This window comes from Anser cygnoides, chromosome 1, assembly GCF_040182565.1.
Source record: "Anser cygnoides isolate HZ-2024a breed goose chromosome 1, Taihu_goose_T2T_genome, whole genome shotgun sequence".
NCBI lineage: Eukaryota > Metazoa > Chordata > Aves > Anseriformes > Anatidae > Anser > Anser cygnoides.
Genome location: NC_089873.1, coordinates 82,622,797 through 82,648,049, shown reverse-complemented (window position 1 = coordinate 82,648,049; position 25,253 = coordinate 82,622,797). Strand labels below are relative to the sequence as shown.

General features: G+C 38.2%; 1 protein-coding gene across 22 annotated transcripts in view; it reads right to left on the bottom strand.

The window, feature by feature from the left end:
* Positions 1-25,253, bottom strand: part of ROBO2 (roundabout guidance receptor 2) — a 473,555-nt gene that overhangs the window by 15,240 nt on the left and 433,062 nt on the right. For 12 of the 22 annotated variants that reach the window (XR_010833100.1, XM_067001298.1, XM_067001305.1 and 9 more), the window contains 4 exons: positions 22,632-22,892; positions 19,182-19,390; positions 9,994-10,176; positions 5,166-5,330 (listed from right to left, as the gene is read on the bottom strand). Coding sequence is in view for 21 of the 22 variants with exons in the window: in XM_067001298.1 (XP_066857399.1) it covers positions 5,166-5,330; positions 9,994-10,176; positions 19,182-19,390; positions 22,632-22,892 (818 nt within the window). In the remaining variant the exon portion in view is untranslated. The remainder of the gene's footprint in view (positions 1-5,165; positions 5,331-9,993; positions 10,177-19,181; positions 19,391-22,631; positions 22,893-25,253) is intronic. The other 10 variants (XM_067001316.1, XM_067001319.1, XM_067001321.1 and 7 more) reach the window with 1 other exon arrangement.

The window sequence follows — 25,253 nt, the reverse complement described above, 5'->3', positions numbered from 1 at the left end:
CCATGTTTGTAAAGCTCTTTGGGCATTTTAGACCTGTGGCTGAGGTAGCTGAAATTAAAAAAAAAAATAAAATAAAATTATTTTCTGATGAAGCTTCACACAATTCTAGAAGGATTACAGGTACTACAGAATTAATATAGAATCACAGAATCATAGAATATCCCGAGTTGGAAGGGACCCATAAGGATCATCAAGTCCAACTCCTGGCACCGCACAGGTCTGCCCAAAGTTTAGACCATGTGACTAAGTGCACAGTCCAATTGCTTCTTAAATTCAGACAGGCTTGGTGCAGTGACCACTTCCCTGGGGAGCCTGTTCCAGTGTGTGACCACCCTCTCGGTGAAGAACCTCTTCCTGATGTCCAGCCTAAACTTCCCCTGCCTCAGCTTAACACCATTCCTGCGGGTCCTATCACTGGTGTTTACAGTGAATAGGTCACCTGCCTCTCCACTCCCCTTCGCGAGGAAGTTGTAGACTGCGATGAAGTCTCCCCTCAGCCTCTTCTTCTCCAGGCTGAACAGGCCCAGTGCCCTCAGCCGCTCCTCATATGTCTTCCCCTCTAGGCCCTTCACCATCTTTGTCGCCCTCCTCTGGACACTCTCCAACAGTTTAATGTCCTTCTTGTACTGTGGTGCCCAGAACTGCACACATATAAGCTGTCTCCAGCCTGAGTACAGGCTTACTGAACTATGCTAGATATGTCTGAGAAGATCTGTAAAGGAGGTTACTAATTCTAGCCAACCATCACCTGACTAAACCATTTGCTTTTTCACCTTTTTACTGAGGTTGATTGTCACATTAACACCTACCCTTCCTTTTTAATAAAAGAAGCTGGAAGAGAGCTCCATGTGGCAATGTGTCCTTTTGATTTGTTCCACAACTCAAGTCTTATGCTGCAGATCTGTCTTAGGTAAAGTTAACAAATATGCTGTTATCTTGTCAGGGCATATATAAAGACCCCATGCGTCTAGAATCATGACTTTCTTCCTCCAATGCCACAGAGAAGTCTTGCCTTTCCCTACCTCTCCTCTCTCTTCCCAGCAAAAGACATCTATATGTCTCAGCACACACTTGTAAGTCTGTACATACATGATGGCTAATGACTGGGATTTCAGCTGCTACTAAAGGGTAACAGAGATCAGATGACTTAGTCCTCTCAGTACCTAACAGGCAGACTTATTACCACAGAGAGGCAAGCAAACTCATTCCATAATGTCAATCATTCTAGAAAAGATTTGTATGTAGAAAATTAGGGACTTCAGGAGGATTTTCAGTAAAGATAAATGTCACTGATTGTCACTTCACTTCCATTTACAAGACATTTATCTTCCAGGTGCCAGGTAAAATACCTCAAAATCCATATTGAGCTAGTAACTTCCTAGGCTAGTGGGATGCCATGCAAACTTCCACTTGTAGCTTCTAATGGCAGGATTAACAGACTTGCAAGGCAATTTTATAAGTGTATTGAGGAAGGGAGGGGTGAGGGGGAAGGGGGCAGAGATAGTCTTATTGATTTAGTAAAGAAAGGATTGTGACTAAGAAGCTGTAGGACATCAGAGTGCCTTATCAGAGGCAGATGGATGTTTGGCTTGGGATTACTTCAGCCTTCCTTTAGAAGTCAGAACATTGGCCAAATGATTCAGGCACCAGTCAAGCTTAGGCTCAACCTCTCATTATTAACTAAAAAAGAAAAACAAGTTATAAAACCAAGAAGTATAAGGACATCTCTTTCTATCTGTGCTAGTCATTTGTTTTCCTAGGGGTGATAATTACTGCTACATTTAATAAGTCTCTGAACCACTTTCTAGCATCAGTAGGTAAGCAATTTCTCTACAGCATGCCTTAGCAAAAATTGATCTGTAATACACAATAGCAAGACAGTGGGAAAGTTAATAGGAATCTTAAGCCACAGTCCTCCATTTTAATCCATAACTACATGTCCTCTATTAGTCCTCTTTAAAAAAAAAAAAAACAAAAAAACAAAAAAAAACCCACCATGTTCAACTAAGGTAGAGCTTTTAACTTCCTCTGTGGATTTTCTGTTGTCTCCACAGTCTTTTAGGATAGGGAAGTTAAAAACCAAGTTGTACAGGAGGACAAATATAATGATTCAATCTAGAGTTAGTCTCCAGAGGATTCTGACTTTAGACTGAAGGAAATTAAGAAAGAGGCTTTTAGGAGATTTGTATGGATTGGTGTCAAAAGTAAGCATGAAGCTGTATCCTCATATGCTTACAACATCTGGGATCTGTGTGGTACACATTAAACATTACAGTTCCATAGGTCTTTTGCACTATCCCACATGGTTACAGTTAACAAGGAAGAAGTGCTCAGGAAGTGTACTAGAAAGGGCAGAGAAAGGACATAGCTGGAGCTTACTTGAAATGGAAATTTAAAATGACATATCCAATATGTGATGAGCCTAAACACAGGATGCTAAGACTCATCCAGCTTGGGAACTTGAATAAGACTGACAAACCAAGTGTGTTCTCATGTGAGAAATCCAAGGGGAAGCAGTAATAAGGGAATGGACTGGAGACATCTCAAAACCAAGAGAAAACTTATAGTGATGCTTCCCACTAAAATCAGGAAGGCCCAGGCTGAATAAACTGGCCTGAATTCGAGCTCAGAATTGCTGGATCTGTCACTTGTTTTTTTCTAAGAGCAGCTTAAGAACAGTAGTATTGCATATCTTTGTTAACTACATTGCAATATTCTACACAAAGCACCTAGTTCCCATTTTTAATTTCTGTATACCAGAGGTTCCTAAATTTAATTTGTTTACATATATACAGGTGGCAGCAGTAATCTTTAGCTTCATTAATTGACAAATGTTCTTTTGCAAATTTAGCTATGACTCAGACTTGCCTTTACACTTTAATGACTCATATTCAGTAACACTTGAGATGGAAAAAGAGTACAATTTGTGTTTGTTTGTTTCTGTGGTGAGAGAGAATGAGAAAGGATGCTCTATGATTTTAGTATATTACTCATTTTTAGTACATACAGTAAGCATTTGAATTAGGTTTATAACAGACAAATTTTATGCTACCAGTGTACAAAAGTTGTTACTGTTACTGCCTATGCCTGAGTGGTTGATTGTTGAGGATAAGGGTATAACACTGGTGATCTGACTCAAATATACTAAAGAAACTCCACTAAGATTAATGCTTTATAAAGCATAAATCAAAGACTATAGAAGATTCCTCTCTTTAAATAAATCTTAAAATCCATTCTCTTTCACCAATTTAAAACAATGTCAGATTTTATGATGGAGTCACTCCCTGAGGAGTCACACTTCTGCCTCATGACCTGAGTCAGATTCCCATTAGTCTTCTGATAATCACCTTATTGATAAATATTCCTATAGTAATAGTACTCAAAAGAAAAAAAGATTAAAGTCCCAGCACACTTAGTGCATTACAAACACACATGTATGCACAATTTATGGCCCAAAAGGTTCATAGTTCAGCATGACAGGATATGCCACACAGAAGGGTTGAATTAATATATTCACAGAAAGAGTATTGCCAACACCAAAAGCAACACCCAGAATTTCTACTGACTCTTCTCCTAGACACATCTATTTAATAGATCTGTGTAGCATGGAGGCTTCTGGAATATATCCAGAAGTGGAGGGCATTAATGTTTAAATCAATGCAAAACCATACGAGTAGGGTCTAAGCTATTTTGAGTTCTTTCCTCAAATTATATGGTAGGAAGAGTGAGTCTCAGAACTTGAGATATAATGATAACCTTTCTGGTAAAGACTTTCACTTCTGGAACCTGTTTTCCACCTCTTTGGTCTGTCAAACAGGGAATCTGTCAGAACACATTGCAAAACTTTATCTGTACACCTGACAAACATGGCTGAGAGGAGAGCTGTGGTGGTTTTAATGGCCACAGTCCAGCTTGCATACTGTTAATATATCACCTAGAGTAATAAATACATAATAAATAAACCATACTAAATATACTCCCTATCAAATCTATTTATTACATGCTACCTGACAGAAGAAGATAATGAAGGGATTCTCAAGCAATGTTTACTAGAATACAGAGGACTTTTATTCTAAAATCTAAAGGTTTTTTTTTTTTTTTTTTACACCTTCCACATATGCTGGAAGATTGTCAAGGTGTACTAAAAAATAGGAGAATGACTCACTGGCATCACACCAGCTTCCATGGTCAAGCCAGTGTCAGGAGTGCCACTGAGGCAGGTGGAACGGTTGAGCTCTCACAATCGCCCTGCCCTGAACGCTGCAAGAGAGGTCAGCATGAGGAACATGATCACGTCCCCATCTGCTTGGCATTACAGTTATCCTTGGTGGCTCCTTTAACACCATTTTTCCATTTGCCTGCTTGTCCCCTCTGATCATTTCAAGACTTACAGTGACCAGTTGGATCAGAAGAGAAGAGGAGGAGGTAGCCAGCTGGCCACCTTCCTATCCAGCCCTCCTCAAAGAGTAACAGACAGCAACTGCATCTTTTGCCAAACTCAAGATGGGGTAGACAAAGATAATGGAAAGCTGAGCTGATAGTGATTAGAAGAGCAGAGCAGACACACCTGAAATTTCTAGATGGAAAGCGGTGGTTGGAGAGAAATGCAGATGTCAAAGAGGAAGACAAAGTCACTGATGTCAGTGAATTTCAGGAATGAAGCAGGACAGACAAGATATGAGGCAGAATCATGCCTCACATGCAAGTGTGGCATGTATTACTATTGCTGTGGGTGGCTGTAAAAAACAGCACAAACCAAATAGAGTACTGTGGACTGGCTGCACGTTTCTTCTTAGGAATTCACTATCTGCTGCTAGTGCTGGTGGTGGCTACTTAGATTTAATGTGAAATTACCCATGGGTCATGTTTTAATGTCAACCCATATAAAACACAGTCATTTTTTCGTAAGATTTATATTGAAAAAAAACTTAGAGATGCTGACTAGTTCAGAGCTGAAACAAAGAAAAGCTCATTGAAAAGCCACTTAACCGGGCTCCACACTGCTAGTCCTGCAATACTGCCAACACGACAAGCTGGGGACCCCATTTCACCAAACAAGTAATTCACGGTAACGGACATGCCTTAAAAGAGAGCTTTACGCTCCCACATTCTGCACACCTGCTTGTTGCAGCCCATCACCAGGGGTTCCCCACCACCACACTTACCGTCTGTTATTCCCTCCCTACGATGAGGCAAGGGGGGTTGGTCCAACCGGCCTCCCTTGTGTTTTTTAGTGGGCCTCGGCCTCTGAGTGACAGCTCCACTGGTGTTGCTGTCAGTAGAAAAAGGACTGCTTGGCCGAGGTCTCTGAGAGGAAGGGTACGCTTTGCCTAGAAAAAGAGAAAACAGATGAAAAAAAAATATTATTGACTTGAAACAGGCTGTTCTATTAATGTCTGTTATGAAACATTAAATAGGGTCTAACTCTCAGAGGCAAGCAAGTGTCCCCACGAGGTACCCGCTGATGACAACTGCTTAAGCTACACCACAAGCAAAGTGAGAAACTTGGCATTCTTTTGTCTTTACTTTTATAATTAAAGTCATTCCATCTGTTGTGCTAAAACTACAGCATGCCATGTAACTCCTACCTGCTCTGCGTTCAGAACAGATGTGTCATAACAACTCCTCAGCCTTCAGCAGGGAAGGAAAACAGTTCTGCAATCACATCAAATTTATCTCCTCCTGCCTTCCACCTTCACATTTGCTGAGCCAGATTCTCATTTTAGGGGCTCCCACGTGCGTGGTATATCTGGAGTAACTCCAGTGAGATAAACATTACTGGTTTTGCAAGCTATGTAGCAGTGCAGCTTTGTATACTTAAGGGCTCTCTTCTCTCGAGAAATAAAGATGGAATTTAAAAGGTAAAATTTTCCTGTTCATTTTCAGTATTTTATGTGTTTAAATACAATGTATTCTGAATGCATTTATTCCTCAGATATTTTTTATATATAGACTAAACAAGCTACATGATTTCTCTTTTAAAACTATCTTTGATGCTGTTCTATGGAGTAGGTCATCACAGCAGAAACTGCAGGAGCATAGTTCATTTACTCCGCTTCTTATTTTGATATTTTTATTCAGTTAACTTAGCTAGGCTTGTTCATTACTTAATATTTGAGAAAACTAAATATCACTGACTTTTAATTTCTTTCCTTTTTTTTTTTTTCTCTCTCTATGTTGTCCTTACCAGCATCTCAGTGCTGTTAACGCTTTAATTTGTTTAGAACTTGTATATAAAATTATTACTTTCTTTAACCTCCTCTGCAGGGGAAAGCTTATAAACCAGTCAGAACTTCCGCTCTGTCAGTGCAAGCGTAGGCCCGAATGCTCTGAGATTTGGTGGAAAGTGACAAAATAGCTGTTTGTTGTTTTTCTGATCAACTGTTCCTAAGCTAGCACGAAGCTGCTTTATCTTCTAGTTAACTTAGACCAGAGCCTACCCTCCTGAGAGTTACATTTTTTCATAAAAAACTTAAAAGAGCCAAAATTCTGGAAGAGGCATGCTTGAGTACCACACTGTTCTTCATGCATTGTAACAGACATGCTTACTTCCAGCATGCCACCACATACAACTGGGTTTAGATAAGCCTAATCAGGAGTAAAATGCTACCTACTACACTATTTTAAATATTCTCACTGCAAAAAGAGGGCAAAGCGAAAAATGTAGCCATAGTCTAACATGCTACTTAGCATTAATAAGTCCATGTTAGAATAACACCTCTGTATTTGACTTCAGTTTTTTTCTGACTACCTAAGGCCTGATCCATTATCTTCTGATTGATGTGCACCCTTAGGAGGACCCTGCTTTTAGGCTGGCTTGCCTCCCAGCTGCATGTCACTGCCAGCTACCAGAGGTTACCACATTTGAACCATTCACGTGGACTTCTCATAACTCTTCTCTGCCAAAAAAAAAAAAAAAAAGGCAAATTGAACTTAAAGAATATGAACAGTATGCCTTTGATAACCTGGCTCATTTAAACTGAAATGGGTTGCAGAATGCCCACCTAAGCAGCTAATTCTGGAGATGGGAGAAAGCAGTAATAAGCATTTGGGCTGAAGGCTGGAAACACCAACCTCTATAGCTGGCACAGCTACAGCCAGACAAAGACAAGTGATCAAGCCCTTGTTTCATAGATAAGGATAAAAGAGTAGACGAACACAGACAAAATATCAAAGATCTTGTTTAAAAATACAAAAAAAAAAAAAAAAAAGGCCACTAATGTAAAGAAATTCGGATTTAAGCCTGAAATTCCATCCTAGCTCACATTACGCTACACAGATGTTTTGTAAAAATAAACTTGGAACATCCAAGCACTAGTCAGTGCTGGATGAAGAACCTTCACACTTACTCTATTGAGTAAAGAAATGTGATTATTAATTCAGAAAGTTGGGTTGGAAAAAATATATACACTAAAAACTCTCTCTTTTATCCCTCCATGAAAATGAAGGAAAATAAATAGCACTGACCTAAATCAGACATAGGTCAAATACAAATTGTGTGAGGGCTCCCAAAACACATCTTTCAATGCACCTAATATCTGATTACAGCATTTTATTTTTGTATGCAGCCATTCCAGAAAGAACTGCTGAGCAGTGTCAGATTCTATAGCAGATTTAGTGTGTGCAAATGAAGACAAGGATGAATCCACTACTTCTTGATTTAATTTCCCATGGGTGTTAAAAGGAAAACTGGCTGAACTACATTGGCAAATCACATAGTGGTTTCTGGAAAATGGAATCAAAGTGTCTTGCAGGAGAGATGCCTTGTGCCTGGATTTACCAAAGCCTTTTATGCTTGGCAATCAAACACACCTACGTGAGGCTATCAAGTTGGACTTCTCCTTTCACACCAGTGAGAATATTTCACAGCTGTTCTGAAGGGAAGAAAATAACTGTCCCAACTGCAAAGGAGTAAAGAGTCAGGAGCTTCAGTTTTCCTCCCGAGCAGGGAACAGAAATAATTCTGCTGCTTCTCCACTACAAAACACCATTTTGCACTACGAGGGATTTACTGTGGTACAGCAGATCCATAATAGGCAGGTCTGATTGATCACACTACTCTGGGAGGTATCATATCGTAATGAAACTACAGTAAGCCTTGCGGAGTTGTTTCCATTTGCTGATGTTTTTGTGGGGGAAAAAAGGGGAGGGCTGTTTCCTTACAGGTGCTTTCTGTTTCACTTTCGCCTCTGGATCATTAAGAGAATAAAAAGGCAGCCACAACAGTTGGATATTTTTTTTACCCCAAACTCTAATAATCTATCCATGGAGTTACATGTAAGTGCTCAGTTTGAGTGCATTTGTGACCTAATTAAGCTAAGAAAATATAACTGACAAGAGAGCTCTCATCCTATTCTTGTATATTGCATTTACATAGCTATGATAAGAAATCATCTTTAAAAGGGTCTCTGTGTTTGTGTGCCCATATATTTTTGTTATGTGCATGTTTGTGGTGGAAACTGTACTTCTCAGAGGGACTGAAACAAGTGGCATTAAATTGGGGTGAATCTCTGCATTATTTTTGTCGAGACCATAAAGAACACAAAAATGAAAAGGTCGGGAAGGATTTGCTCCTTTCATTCAAGACTGTTTAGGAGACTCTTCAAGCAAAACACTATAATTTTAAGTTATTGTTTGGCCCCATTTGCCCATAGTAGATGGCTGAAGACCTACAGCAGCTTTTCCTTTCTTTTTATTTAAATGACACGAGAAATTTACTCAGTGAATGTCCCACTAATCTAAGAAGTAAATGAGGTGTTTAACTATTTTTATCAGTAAAATAGCCATCTTTTAAGGATGATTATGTCTAACCAAACTCAATGGGAAAGGTCTCAATGATTTTAAAAAAGCTGGAATTTCACCCTGTAGTTTGTTGTTGGCATAGGACTGTAGATTCTTTTCTTCATTCCTAAAAGGCAGTGTTTGTCATGAAGTCATTGTATGCAGAAAGCCAGCAGTTATCATCCCTAACATTTGGAGACATTTATCCTGAATGCACATATTTTACTGAAGGATAGACTTTATACAAGACAAATAATAAAAATTTTAAAATGATAGGAATATTACGGGAACTGTGGGTAGGAATAGGAAGAGAAAGTGTAACAAAAGATATGACCCAAATTCATATTTGCTATTAGGTTCTTTGGATTTAAATAATTTGGTATTTTTGCTATTTCAGTATGACTGAGCAAATGCAAACATATTCTTTGTACCAAATATTTAAAAGTAAGGTTTTTTGCATGTTTGTTTTTCCTAAAAACAAAACAAGGAGATTTAAAACTATGAACAAAATTATATTTACTCTTCATTTATTCATTCTAGAAGATAAGATTGGTTGTTTTCAAAAGTAGTAGTCACTTTACTTCTGTTACATTTAACTTGGCTAATTCAGTTGGCATAATTAAAGTTAAATTTAATCAAAATATAATAACTTATTGAATTAAATATTTTTTAAAGCCAGCTGATTGAAAATACTTTTAAACAGTTCATATTGTTAATAATAAAAGCACACCATTCCACCCCCACGCTTAGAAAAACTTCACAGAAAAATACATTTTTTTGCAGGAAAAGGCAACAGAAAAGCAGGGATAGAGATAACAGTTTAAATGTGATTTTCATCATTGAAAATGTAAATGATTGTGAGGAGACATTGCAGAAATGAAATCATCAAAGACTGCATCACAGAATTAGTGATCTCTTCACCGAAATATTAAACAGAGCACATGTCAGTAAATCTATAGAGGAGTCAGCATAAAGAGAAATAGCAGCAGACTAGAAGTGCTGATTAGAAGTTTGTGCTATTCATTTCTTCAAGTGACTAAAATGAAACATAATGTAAGATTTCATTTAAAATATACTGATAAAAATATCTCCATCCACCTTACTACATGCATGTTAGACAAACGTGAAGTGAAACGCAGGTTCACTGAAAAGAAGAGAAGAACAGGCAGAGACACCCTTCATGCAGAAAGCATCAATTTTGAGTCTACAAACCTGTTCTTGTCAGGCTGGTTCCATCCAGCCTAAAACCAGCTTTATCTGCTGCTGCAACCAGTGCTTGTGCAAAACTGCCGTTGGTAAAGATCGAGTCATCTGAGGAGCTACCTACACTAGATCTATGACTAGAAAAGTTACGGTCCTCATCAGACGCAGAACCCCATCCATTTACCATTGAACCTAAAAACAAATGTAGGGGTCTAGTGAGTTGTACACATTTGATATTTTTTTGATCATCTAAAGCTTATAGACTGACTTAATATGTCTTTTCTCAACAGGAAACTCAAAGTTACTTTGACAATGCTTTGTACAAAAGAGCAGTATTCATTTAATGGTTAAAGACCCACTTAATATGTCCTTTCTCAACAGGAAACCCAATGTTTATTTGACACAACTTGATTTAAAAGAGCACTATCAAAACTGAATGGGATCCCATTCATAGCTTGCTCCATCCTGTAAACAAAATGATACATACCCTCTACAAGCATGAAGGTTCCATAAACATTTTTTTTGAAAGTTAATATATTTTCCCTGAGACTGAAATTAATACTTTTTTTTTTTTAAACTTGATTTATTTTACAGCAGCATCTAGTTCAGTATTTGCAAAATGAAGTCTTAATTTAGGACAGCACAAGTGTATGTCTCAGCAGATATGGCTGAAGTCAGACATCGGCTTCAAAAGCTATCCTGAACAAGACCAGCATTACATCAGTTTCTCAAACAAACCTTAAAATAGATGAGCAATCTTAATGGCCCAAGCAAAACTGATGTAAGGCAGTTCATTCTGGAGGATTAAAATTTCCTTTTTAACAGGTTAGAAATAGACATTCAAGAGCAGAGCAAATACACAGTCAAAATGAATACTGAGTCACTCAGTGAGCCATACCTTCTAGTTATAGACTACCACCACTGCAGGAGAGGAAAGTGATAACAACATCATAAAAATGGAGCCAGAAAACCAGATACCAGTGGGAAAAAAAAAAAAAAAAAGGAATATAGAAATCTTGACGTAATTAAAATGTGAAGAGCAAAACACTGAGGGAAGGAATCATATTTTACTCTTCACTTATATTCTTTTATTTTTTTCAGTGCACAAAGGACCTATCAACAGCACAATATGTATTTTCCAAAGCCATCACTGAGTTCAAGTTTTCTGGAAGTACTGAAATTCTGTTTCTTTTGAGGTTACAGGTGGAGTTGATGGTGTTTTGTACTTCTGAAAATCATGCATAAATATCACTGGGTAATTCTACAATGTGCAGTGGAAAATGAGGCAAAGAATATGCAGCTAGCACCAAATACCTGGCTTTGCTCCAGGAAGAGGGCAGCCACACTTATTAGTTACCAAATCCAGTTAAAGTACAAAGCTACCAGACTGGTTTTGGGACCTAAGTCACCACATGGCATTGCATGGCACCATGTACACATAGAGTATTATTGCTCTGAGATGGCACAGGTTCCTCTTCATCTTATAATACCTGGAGGCTGCTTTTTAAAAAGTGGCGTACATATGTTGAGAAAAATCCCAGTGAACCAATGAGGATCTGCAGAGAACCAGTTTTCCAAAATATGACAACACGTGGAAAGATACTTAATGGCCTTGACTTTACTATTCAGTAAGCACAGGTGAATTTATGTGAATATACATAAGATGGACAGCAGTATAAGTCATGTTCTTTAAAGCCCTTTTAATATTTGTCCAAGAAATTATTATTTTGTTTGAAATCGTTAACTAGTAAATCAATGCTGACCCACTTATTAGAACCAAACTGATAGGCTAAATAACTATATATATATAACTACATACATTATGTAAGATATAAAATATACTGAAAAAATAAGAAATGAGTACAATAAATGAATACTGAAATTTAGTCTGTAGCATGCTGCATCAAACAGCCTTAGAACAATGGATTATTTTGTGATGTGGCAGTGACTGAATCTTTTAATGTCAGCAAAGTGGTGGGCTACAATGACGTAAGTCCATACACTCCTAAGATACAAGAAAATAAACTGAAGAGGTCTATGGAGGTCTGACAGGCAGAAAGTGTGTTAAGTGCAACAAAGAGTGACAGGGTGTGATTCTGCTTGCCAAGAGCACACAAAAAAATTGTTATTTTCCAAACAGACTCGACCTGATGCACACAGATGTAAGGAAGCCTAGATAACAGCAAGGGAAGGCTAAAACTGAATTTCCTCTGAGAAGACAGTTTCTGAACTAGCATTCAAAGTGTGACAGAACATCATAGAGAATGGAGAGTAAAAAGTCTTAGTAAGAGTTTCTGATTGTGTATGAAAAGAGATACTAGAGATAAAACACTTCATGCAGATATAAGAAAATGAAATGCTATAGCTGAGGACATTTTCAAACAATTGCTTATCAACACATCCTGCAAAATATGTAAGCACAAGCTGAAACATAAAATATGATTAGACCTACAGATATCAAAGATATTCAGGTGCTGAAAATGTATGATGTATTTTGTTAGTTTCAGGGCCCAAGGGTTTTATATGATTCTACTCTCTATGTAGATGCATATGGAAATACATATTGAATAGAGTATGCATGAATATACATAGGTTTCTAACATACTGGAGGAATTTTTAAAGGTAATTAAGGTTGAATTTCCATTTGCTTACATTGCTTTGTCCATTTGCTAACCAGGCACTGAGCTGTTGCATAATATATAATACATGTGATCATTTGGATGGGACACTTTTAAGGTGTATCTAGGAGCAGTTGCTATTTTTCATCTGCTCTTAGAAGGGCTCAATCCAGCTGAAAAAAGAGTTCACATTTTAAGTATGAAATATACTTAAAATCTGCAAGCGTCCATAATGCTCTGTCCAACGTGTGTGCATACATCTCTCTCTTTACATACTCACAGCCATGCTGGGTTTTCTTAACAACACCAAAATGTTAATTATCCGTAGAGTGTTGTCCTCAGACTGCCAATTTTTCAGGCGAACTCTCTAGACAAGCCCTGTTCCTGACCTCCTCTGCACTCCCATGGTCAGTGAACACCAACAGGCGCTCTGCCCATGGGTCACTTTCCCTTCGCCTCGCCTCCATCAGCTGCATGAGGAGGCAGTGCCTGTCAGGCTGGAAGAACTGCTCAATTCTGGCATGGACGTGAGCTATACTGGGTGAGGACGTCAATGCAGCTGACAACTAAAGCAAATGATGACACGACTTCTGGTTGCTGGGCCACCTGCAGACTGCAAGCTGAAGCAAAGCTCTTCGTAACTGCTCAAGTCAGCAAGCTGTCATCATCCACAGCTGTGTGTGACTGGGCAGCTAACCTGGTAACTTCTTGTTATTTCCACTCATTCACTCTGCCCATGTTTGCCCTCCAGGGGTGTGGACATGGCCGAGCTGGCACAGGCCTGCTGCAGCCCAGCCCAGGCCCCTCAGGCCACCACGTAGCTGTGTTCACCTTGTGCACATGGGGATGCCTTCTCTAATGGCGTCCACCGGCCTCTTGTTTTCCCAAATCAGATGTGCTTTTGTTTCTCTCTGAATAAAGGCAGGATAAGAGATGCTGACATCCCTTTCAGATCAACTGTGCATTTGCAAATGGAATGAAATAGGCTTTTAGTGTCTCCTTTACATGCAACTCACTATGTGTTCTCCAAGACCACATTTGAGTTTTTACGCTTTCTGGCAACTGTAAATTTTACTCTCGCTGACAGCAGCAGTAAATGCTTTATGTGGAACAAAATCAACTCTGTGAAAAGTTGAACTCTGTTTTCTTGCTCCATAAAATATCTCTTGGTGCTAACGCAAACAGAAAGCTTCTTTGCTCTCAGGGAAAGGTAGGGGGACTTGAGGTGCTAGCTTCTTGTAGGCTGCACACTACAGCTTTTAGTGGCATTTTGCCTACAATAAAAACTATTTTTCTTTGCAAGGTGTATTCTTGCTTTACTTTAGAAAAAAAATAAAAAAAAAAAATAAAAAAAATCTAATGCACTTGTGAAATAAAAGCTGCTCACAACAAACCTAACATTTCTGAAAATTCCATTTGCTATTCTTCTGCATACACAAAACTCTACATGCACGCTTGAAGTTAACAACCGATGTTACTGGGACTTGTATGGGCATGCTTATGTGCTTTCCTTTATAAGACCATTAAGCGCATGCTAATGTTAAGTAAGTCCCTATTCCTCTGCAGGTTTTTTGATGGAACAGGACCAGACTGATCAGGTTTGTGAGGTGTGGATGAAGTCCCCGGGGGCTGATGCTACTCCAGCTGAAATTGGTTACAGAATTCCTCTAGCCTGTGTATAGGAGAAAGGTATTGACCTCTTTAGTCATGATTATAAACAAGGAATGACCAGTAATTTTAGTGGAAATGATGAAATAACAGTCATTGTACCATTAGAATAAACATGAATAATAGAAACTCCTGAATGCAGAATAAATGTGATCATACTTCAAAAATTCAGCTTCGACTTATACTTTACATTATACTTCCCCAGAAATGTCCCAAATATTAAATGTATACAACTAAAATAAACCATTATTATTTTAAAATTTTTATGTGGGGACAGGAAATTCTAAATAAATGGAGTCAAAACACAAATACATATTTGGCACTTCAGAGGTTCAACCATAATTAATGTCCTTCATAACCATTTAATGAAAAATGAATTTATGCCACTTAGCCAAATTTATTTGTGTTTGCATTTTCAATCTTTTTAGATTATTTGGTTTCCACATTGCTGAAAGGCACAAAAAATTCTCAAATTTATTCAAGCTGTTAGAAAAGAAATGCACACAAAACATTAAGTAGTTGCTCAAATGTTGCTGAGCTGTAAAATACTATGATAAAGTGGCATCTTGCTGTGTCTCTATTACTTCTTCAGCACTAAAATTAATTTATGATCAGTCATCAATTCATTTACATGTCGTTTTATGCTAAATCCATCCTTGCTGATGAATGCATATCCCTAGATCCATTAAGCTAGAGTAAAGTCTGTGCTTTATAATATGACCCTGCTAATTGTTGCATTACCATTTTTATGAGATACAAAAACTAGCAGTTTCCTATTTTCTGAGCACATATTTAATCCATGATACACATTCTTGCCATTAAATGCAATCTGTCTAACTGCTTATAAAATAGAATCTTCTGCAATAGGCATCCCTAACCAAATCAATACAAATACTGAACTCTGACATGGTAAAATATGGCTCACAAAAATGATTTTGTGTAATTTCCAAGAGTTATTCCATTTGTGCTCAGACACAATGAATGAACAACTTTTCCATACAGACAGCGATCACTGATTCTTTTAATCAAGACCAAAACATGTCAAATAAGTGACTTTCTTCCTTACTGAGCTATATAACCTATAGAAATCTTTATAATTTCAGATCTCAATTTTATTAAGAAAAAAAAAAGTTTTGCTATCTGTATGCAATGGCACTCTTTTCAAGAATATCCCTCTCCTTCCATCAGTTTGTATCAGTTAGGGAGGAGGAGGGCCTGTTCTAATTTCCATGCTAGTTAATGGGTGTATCTCTACCCTTGGTAAAAATGCACTAGGACTGAACTACTAACTTCACTGGTGGAGCTGGGGGAGGAAAAGATAAGGGGAGGACTAAAAAAGCCCCCCAACAATAGTAATTTGATCTGACAAAACCTAGCGTTCTTCTGTTATTTCATTGGGAAAAAAAATAATTTCATATATTCATTATATGCAATTAAGTCTATTAATGTAGAATAATATAAGACTCTTCATGACCATTCATGCCATAATTCTCCACAGCAATTCATTATAAAGGTAAACACTAAAAATAAGCAAAAGAAAAAGCACATTTCAATGTGTCTGTGAAAACAAAAAGAACCCTAAAGGATTGTGAACAAAAAGTCAACTTAGCAGAAGCTTTACAGCTGCTTTTCAGCTGTTGTTGTTTGTTTTGTTTTGTCTTTAAATCCAAACTAGGAACTTAGTATCCTAGAAAACCAGTTTGGGAACAAATCAAAACGTTGACTTTGATTTCTTGTTCCATTCTACAAACATCCAAACCTAAGCCGCCCTCCTTGAGTTTTCTTTGCAATATCTGGAAAATATTCAGATACAGTTACTGTGTACTCCTCCTTTCTCTTCACTCTGTTATATAACATGTCAATGTTATGTTTCTGCCACCTGCAAAGAGAAAAGCTTAATAGCGCAGATTAAATCCCTGTCTGAATCTTCAGTTAGCTGTAACTAAAACTCAAGAGCCTGGAAGGCAACCTGACTTTTAAGCAGTTTATAAGAGCAACACAGTGGTTTCAGAGAAATTTAGCAGCCTGAGCTCAGTTCACCCAGTGCCAGTGTTTCCCCATTGAGAATCCCACATTTGGCATTGGATGAAAACCTCAGTCTCAGCTCAGCCATGAAGAACAAAGTACCGTTGCACTCCTGGAGTGGGTGTCTTCAAGCCATCACTGAGGTGTGCTAACAGTGAGGAAACGCATCCTGCTCATTGTATGGCAACTCTATTCTGGGGAAGTCTCGATTGAGGAATGCCAATTCAGTTTTACTACAAGCACTAAACTCACAGGACATGTTTAAAAATATACAGAAATATTGCTTCTTCCAGGTTAGCTGTTCTCATTTGCCTTCATTTTTTTGATATAATGTAATGTTTAAAGAAGTGAAAATATAGTATATAGTTTCCTAGGAAAGTGCTGGTTTAAATAATCAAAAACCCTATGAAAAGAAGTAGCTTGTATTTTCTCAGTTCAAAAAAAAAAATTAGTTCTTCTACAGTATTCTGTATTCTATTCTGTAGTATTCTAAAAGCAATCAAGTTAAGGAATGAGAAACAGCTTAGAAACAATGGATGCAATTTGTTTTATACCCTCCTTAACACCAGTAAATGCAACCTGGACAGGTTAACAGAAACAGATACACAAAATTAAAATTCTCCTTTGAAACAATTCCCCCAAGTAAAACAAGCAATTTCCTTGTGCCTCCTAATAAAAAACAAGCCCAGCTCAGAAAATTAAGGTTTTGCCCACGTAGTAACCGAGGAAAACAGAAGCTTTCTTATTCTGAGAGTTTGCGATTTTATAGATTATTTAGACTAACTTGCTGGACGTATTTTTGCAGGGCTATAGTTTCCTAATTGTTTTAAGCCAATATAAGTGTTGGCTATAAGCTATTGGGGCAGCCTGTCATTTTGCTTTCCTTCTGGCTGCACAGCCCCCTCCTGCAGTGCTGACAAACACATTGCCATGCAGTGAACCGGATCAAGAACAGATCCAGCCAGGAATTAAACAAGCAAAGGAAAACCAAAAAAAAAAAAACACCTTAATTTTCAGCTGGATGAAACAACATCAAGAAGGTGGTAGGGACAAGTGGGTGTGCACTTAGATCACCTTACATACAAGCTTAGTCTACATTACCAGGTTCTGCCCAATTTCTTCCAAACAAACAAACAAAGAAAAAAAACACCAGCAGGTTTTTAACATTTCAATAATTAAGTAACATTTTTAACTAAGAAAAAAACCTTGAATGTTATTCATAAAAACATAAACTGCAATGAGCACAAAATTCTTTGAATTGGAGCAGAAATACAGCTGTTCCTTGCTTTGCACTAGGTAGCCTGGTCCAAAATATTAGGTGAAAATGTAAATGTTCAAAACACTCATTTTCCGATTTATAGATATATCAACACCGACATATTAATACATACCAAATGAAAAATATATAGCAACCTGATTATTTATTTATTTATTTCTGTATTACCAGTGCAAAAACCCTTACCGCATTCCTAATGGAGAGGTTTCTGAGCCACTAGTGAGATATGCAAAAATATGCAGAATTATAGCCTGAAGGAGATTATACTAGAAATTCAAGCAAAGTGACTTAACGTACTCATGCACTAATAAGTTAACCTTCAGAATTCAGGGATTTAAACTTTAACTCTACAGTCTTCAGTTGGATCCGGATTTCAAATTGCAGCATTAGAGCTACAGTTCTTAAGTCTTAATTAGACTGGCAAGCAGTCTGGCCCTAGCGTGAGGGAAAACCTGGAAAGTGGGATAAAGCAACATACTATTTAATTAACAAGGGAAAGGGAAGGAAATTTTAGGTATTGATGTTCCATAACTGTCATATTCCTGCAGTGTTTTCAGAATAACAATGTTTAAATAAGGGTGCAAAATTTTTAGAATTTGCAAAGTCCACAAAAAGACAAAAATAAGCAGTGCTGTTGTAGTAATGTGTTATTGAGCCAGTCTCCCTGCAGGTGTAGCTAACAACAAGCTTTCTTCCACAGAGATCAAAGACTGAAGAAGCAGCCACCAGCCATCATGATCTGTGGACACTACGTACATTTGGGTCTATACAAAAGCTGTACATTGTGGATATAGTACATTATATAGAAGTCCAAGTTCAACCTGAAGGGAAATATGGTGATGCGTAAAAAAGTTCATTGTGCCCATATAGTCTGTATTTTTCAAAAATATATATATATTTCCCTGACTATATTTTATCAACAGCAATTTTATTTATTCAGTTTCTGTATGTTAGGTTATCATATCCTTCTAGTTCCCCTTTGACGATCCCTGTTGTAACTTTCCAATGCATGCAAAGGGAGAAAAGCAGGGAGAAGGAATAAGTGTCAGAATAATTAAATATCTTCACTGAAAGGGCACGATTACTAAATTCAGCAATACAAAATAGGTTCAAAGTACACATTTTCCTACATAAATGTTATATTTACGCTACAAGCAAATGTTGTGCTGATCCAACTATGCTTATTTTGAAGTCTTTTAACTTCCCTGTGTTCATCTGTAAAAGCATTTACCCAGCAAAATATCTGAAAGTGATTTAAGATAAAATTTTTATGCTGCTCCTGATTTTGAAATATATATTCCTAAGCTGAGGTCTTCCCCCTTCTTTTTATGTAACTGGCTTGCTTCTCCAGTAGGGTGAACTTTTCATGAAAGCTAGGATATAATTGAGTTTTCCTTCAAGTCTTTAAAGCTTTTTAAAATTCATGAATTTTCTTATCATTTTGCAGCAAAGTATTTTCAAATCCTCCTTTAACTTTAGTGTTTAATACTAACACATTTTAAATGTTACAGAAATAGAGTAGAATAAATTTTCAGTTAAAAAGGTTTTGATTAATGATGTATTTTACTGTGAGGAACAAGCTGGTGTCAATGTTTACTGTGTTTGGTTACCTGTCACAGAGCTGTCTAGATTGTCCATACTGGAGCCTGGAGTATGCTCTAGACCTCTCAGTGGCCTGCTGATTTCTACAGTTTCTTCTTCAATATCATCCTCATCATCGTCTGGAACATCTGTTTCCAAGTCTGAAATAAGGTTTCCAGATACATATCCTAGAGGCGGAACTGGAGCCTGAGGAGGTTGTGTATTGCTTTGGATGTGCCTACACAAACAAACAGGAAAACAGCATCAGAACAGGTGAAACTTTGTACCCCATGGTCAACAGAAGATCAGATTCTCAGTAAGTCCTCATGCAGATTTACAAAATATGCTTTTTAGGTCAATCTCGAGAAAAGCCAGTCCAGTTATTCACCGCAGCAGAGTACCTGTGCACTTTCCAATATTAAATATACATCCCCTTCTGTAACACAGGGAAGCTCAAGATCATCCTTTAACAGGTGAGGAACTGATGTACCCAGAGACTACATAAATCATGTAGGAAGTCCACAGAAAAGCAGAATTCTGAATCCCAACCTAGTATACAAGTGTCTCAACCAACATTCCACCTTGCAAATCACACATTGGAGCCAAAATTAAATTTTGCTCCTTCTGCTTGAAAAGACTCAATGGTCTTACAGAAAACTCACTTTCACGAGGAGGAAATGACCAATAGGGCAGAAGAAATTTTGAAGTCCAATGAACCCATTATCAGTAAAGACTTTTTATTTTGCTTAATTCCAAGTAGTTTAATTGATTTATTTCCAGCAGTATTAGGGCATGCATGCATGAAATTACTGCATGCAGCAATCACAAGTAAAAAAAGGAAAAACAAAGATAAAAAACACCCACAGGATAGCTAAATAGCCAAAGGCAAGCACTGGGCTTGGATTTTCACTTATGTGGTCTCTGAGACTCTAGAGAGGAGAAGAACAACCATCAGCTTTCAATTCTGTTTTCAATGCGGCTTTTTTCACAGCACTACAGGTACACAGCAAGCTGTGCCAGGGGACCCAGACATGACTGCCCTTGGCATAGGAGCATGAATGGGGCTTGAATTCACTAGCTGAGCCTCATGAGAGCCCTTAGGGGGCTATTCATGAGGTGCCGTGACCTTATGCCAATTGACAGAATGCTGGATGGGGTCCAGGACTCTGATGGTCTTTTGCTTGGACACCAGCATACCAGAAAAAATCGCAACTGTCACCTGTAAGGCTACCTAGATCTACTGTGTTTTCACTGAGCACTTGGTGCTGTATTATTGCCTACACTTGATAAGCACAGTAATTCTTGCTATGCAAACAGTCTTTTTTTTTCATAAGGTAAATCTATCGGATTGGAGAATGTCATAGTAAATGTTATGTACTACTGGAATCTCTTTTTGCCTTCGTGTGTAGGTTTTAAATTATTGCTTATCCTAAAGTTTATTTGCAGCGCAAAGGTTTCCTTTCTGATATACAACCCGCTTCTGTTTAACAGTTCCTGAATACTTTTCTCCCTGGACACCAGGGTCTTGGCTATGCAGTGTTCAAAACACTGCGCAAAAGGGCACTATGATCGTACTAACCCTCAATAAACAGTGTGATTAGCTCCTAATCAAGCAAAATACTTAAGTATATACTTAATGTTAAGCATGTGATAGAACAATTGAAGTCAATTTCTCATGTACTTGTAGTTAAGCATATACTTAAGTGATTTGCTGGATCAAGGCCATAATGATTATGTACTTTTCCAGTAATCACTAATGTGCTCTTTCTTAAATTCCTAGTTGTCTGGTCTCTTCTGTTACTCCTACAGTAACCCATCTGATAGGTCTCACGTTGTTGTTTCTCCCCTTTACACTTGACAGGTTAACTTATGAAAAGAAAATAAAGAAATCTTCCTTCTCATTTAAGACAGTGGAGGACTTTCCACTGACTTTGAACAGCCTTCACTAGATCCTTTAACAGCATGTTGTGTCTTCAGCCAAACAATATCAAATCACTTCTATTTGCAGCTCCCAATATTTACCCCAAAACCTACTGTAAGGTACTAGTATGAAAATACAGGTTATTGCCTCTCTCTATATTTTTTTAAGTTTCATGTACAATTAACTGTGCTCTTACACAAGAGTGATGTTAAAACCTGTATATTCCTAAGTACATTTTGAATGTCCCCAATCAATTTTCATTTCTCCAAAAAGGGAGCAGGACCTTTCCTGTCCAAAGCGAGAGGCTTTGCTACTGAGTTCAGCCACGTTATCCATTACCAGACTGGCACCTGCAGTTCACAGGGCATAGAAAGCGTAACAGCTGCAAAATGCAGCAGCAATTGCCTGTGCAGACAGGGTGTGCATCTGCGTGCTGGCTCACAAGCCAGCCACCTTCAAGAGGCCAGGTTTAGCTGCTGCCTGGGATTTGGGTCTGTCCCTCAGCAGGCTGGGCTCTGTGCTTGGCAGTGTGGCACCGCCGTGAGACCAAAGTACCCTGTTGATGGAGCGCAGATTGCAGACAAGCCTCCAGGCTTCGACGGTGTCCAGGGAAAACAGCTGGCTTTGATTTGGCACGGCTTGCCTACCTGCCTGGTCTATTTATGGTAGCTCAAGCTGAATAACTTCGTGGCTTTATTTACCAGTATGGAAAGCCTGCTTCCCCACTGGCAGCATGCCACTCGGTAACTATCTCTACTCCTGTCCTCTGAGAGTCTCGGGCTTTGTCTGGATATAAAAGTTTTTAAAGGACAACTGCCACTTAGGGAACATCCAGAAAGCAACTGACCTTCACCGCATCCCCATCTGGTGCAGACGACAAGTTCCTTTTCAGTCCCCAAAGAGACTGCTTCTGTTTGTTTTACAGGGGAAATGTTACTATGATATTTGCTTGCTCTTCCCTTAAATAGGCATAAAGCACTCTGAAATGCGAGATCCACTCTGTAAATTCTAACAACTTCCTTCCTGTCATTTCTGTTTTTTCCCTATGAATGAGAAAATTTTATGATGTTTCAAAATACAGTCAGATTTACAAATGCTTCATTCTCATGTGACAAGGAATAAAATCTGCCACATTGCTATTTCAAGTAGCTAGCATTATTTTTAAACAGAAATTTAGGTTCCCAGTATTATTGAAATTCTTAAAAAAAATCATGCCTTTTGCTAGCTTGAAAAGAGAGTACTGTGAACTGCGTAAAAGTTGTCAGTAGGTGGGTGCTAACTTCTCAGTTGCATATATGCAGAATTCCAGAGGAATATTATTTTCACGTGTTTTTAGCCAAGATTTAACATATTGCCATGCATTATGGTTTCAAAAGCAACTACCAATGTTTAAGGCCTTTGCATTGTAGATACAGTTTTGCTGTTTCTTCTTCTATCTTATGGTTTTGGAAACATTACTGAAATGTTGTAGAGCACAGTTGATGTTTATGCCACCAAGGAATAGATTATTATCATGCTTTCAATTCTCAAGCTGCAGGTGCCCCCTTCAAACATTTACCATGTCTGCTTTGCTATATCAAACTGGTAGGCCCTGGTTAATTCATCAAGGTGGGCTTGAAGCATTGGCTGCATCTCCTCTCGTGGAGAAGGCGTGAGGGTTGCAGTTGACTGTTGCCCAAAGGAGATTGCGGGCGATGAAGCTACTCCTCGCACAGGAGGTGTGGGAACACGATCATCGTCTTCTTCAAGCTCATCCTCCATGCCCTGATGGAGGTAGGTCTGAACGGGCAAAGGCGGACACCAACCATCACTGTCATATCTAAAACAAAAACCAAGTAAACTTAGTATATATTGAATCTCAGCTCTGAGGTGCAGCAGAGGATATACAGGATTTGTGCTACAGTTTGAACCCTCGCACACAGTGCGAGATTTAACATTTATTGGAAATAGGGTCATAATTGCTTAAATCCTCCTTAGTGATTCCGTTTAATTTTTTCCCCACAACTGCTAAGCAACTTGAATAAGCTGTGCAACAAAAATAATTACAGATCCATTATCATATTTGTTAATGGCAATAAGATAATGTTCCCCCACAATCAGCAACAAAAATGAACTAACTCACTTCCTGAATCATTAACCTAGGAGAATGTATTGAAAATTGACCTAGACATGAAAATAGTAGCATTCTTAAAAGGCAAAGCGAGCTTTACACAGTTGCACTTATGTGCTTCCTTACTCCCGCCTTCCACTTTATTTTTCTGTACACTATTTGTTTTTTGGTTTGTAGTTTAAATAAAAAGCCACACTTTCCACATAAATTTTGGTCTTTCCACATAGTGTATAGGTATCTAGTATGACACATAACACATTCATGTCACAGCAGCACTGACCCTAAGCATACGCTATGCCGCAGTGCCAGCTGATAAGATACATCTTGCATGCATGTTGACAGCTCTACCAGCACCCCACCTCCTAACAAACATTCTTGGGACTTACCTAGACAGCGCTAAAGTTGTGAACACTTTCAATATACCTGCCCAAAGTAAATTCAAAGGTTAACAACCACCAGTGTTCTTCAATATTGAATTCTCTCCTCACATATAAGAAATGTTCTGATAGGTATTACATTTTTCTGGTTCAATTTTTAGTCTTACACTAAGGGCATAAGAAAGGAAGCAATATCTGATCAGGGCTAGAAACAGGCACTTTATAATCTTATAATCCTAAACTTGGCCAGTGATTTAGTCATTTCCTGTCTGTTCTTATCACAGACTTTTCAGTCCAGTACTGTATTACAGTACCATCCCAGGATCCTGTCCCTGCATCACCCAAAATATGTAGGCCCTAGTGACTGTTGAAATACCCTGAGCATTATCTCCCCAGAACAATTCCCTAATCTGAACACAACTTCTGTCTTAAACAGCTCTGCTGACAATCACACCACTCAAATCTTCTTTCTGTTCTTCACTCAAGTCACACCACTGTCTATTCTTCCCATCCTCAGCACATCCACTCTGCAGTCCCTTGAGCATCTGCACACATTTCTTAACTCCCAGTGTATTCCAAAATACCTCAGGATAGACAGCTCTTTTGAAAAGACAAGCAGACAACCAAGCTCTCACAGCTCCTTCACTGTCAAATCATCTCATACTCTAAAGGCCATTCCCCAAGCATCATCTAAGTCACATCTTCTTTCTACCTTCAAGGATTCTAGACAAGGTACACCCTTTTGTCTGCAATACAGTAAACCACGCATTGAGTTATAGAGTTAATTTCTCAAAGCTTTTTTAAGGTTCCTTATTTGGAAAGAATCACCAATTTACCAGAGAAAAATGAATCATAGCCTATTTTCTCCTGTAAGGAGCTAGGTTAGAAAATGGCTGGGAACAGAGAAGTTTCATAATCTGTACTATGAACAGAAGATCGACTTTAAGCAAAAACAAAGATTTCTAAAATTAACTAAAATTCCTTTTCCTTATTCTAAAGTCTGTAGGCTGTATTTGAGAGTACAGATTCAAATCTGGCTTAATCAGATGGAAGACTGTGGAAAATACATCTTGTAATTAAAGCTGGTGTCACTTTAAATCTATATCTAGATGTAACCATACACAGATACACACACAAGTTATGTATACATAGGGACAAATGAATGCTGCGTCTTAACAGTTGGCATTAGGAGCTATGAGTGACTGATCCATTACCATTTTCATAACATGGAATTTTAAGAAAACGTTATATGATATAAATTTGACTGCTTAGGAGATGGTTAGGGTATTACTAGCTCTGATTTCTCTTTCCTAGCAATATTTACTCATGACATTGCCACCTAAGGGTGAAGAGACCATCCTAACTTGTGCTGCTAAAAATTTACAGTGCAACAGATCTGACATTTACTTTTACACTCTCAACCTCATGCTTCGTGTAATGGCTTCTTTAAAAGGGGCAGGGCTGTAAGAGACTCCTTAGTGGCTTTCGGATAATGCATAAATGAGCTTTCGATGTACTCTCCCCTACTTGTTTCAAACCCCCAAATGTTCAGCTTTGTTTATTCCTTAACAAGAAGGTTCTGCACAACTACTGATCTTCACATAGGTTTTATTTGAAACAGAAAGGAGCCTAAGCCTGAAGCTTAGGACACTGAGATTCAAAATTTCAGGTATGAGAATGTTTGCCTTTATAA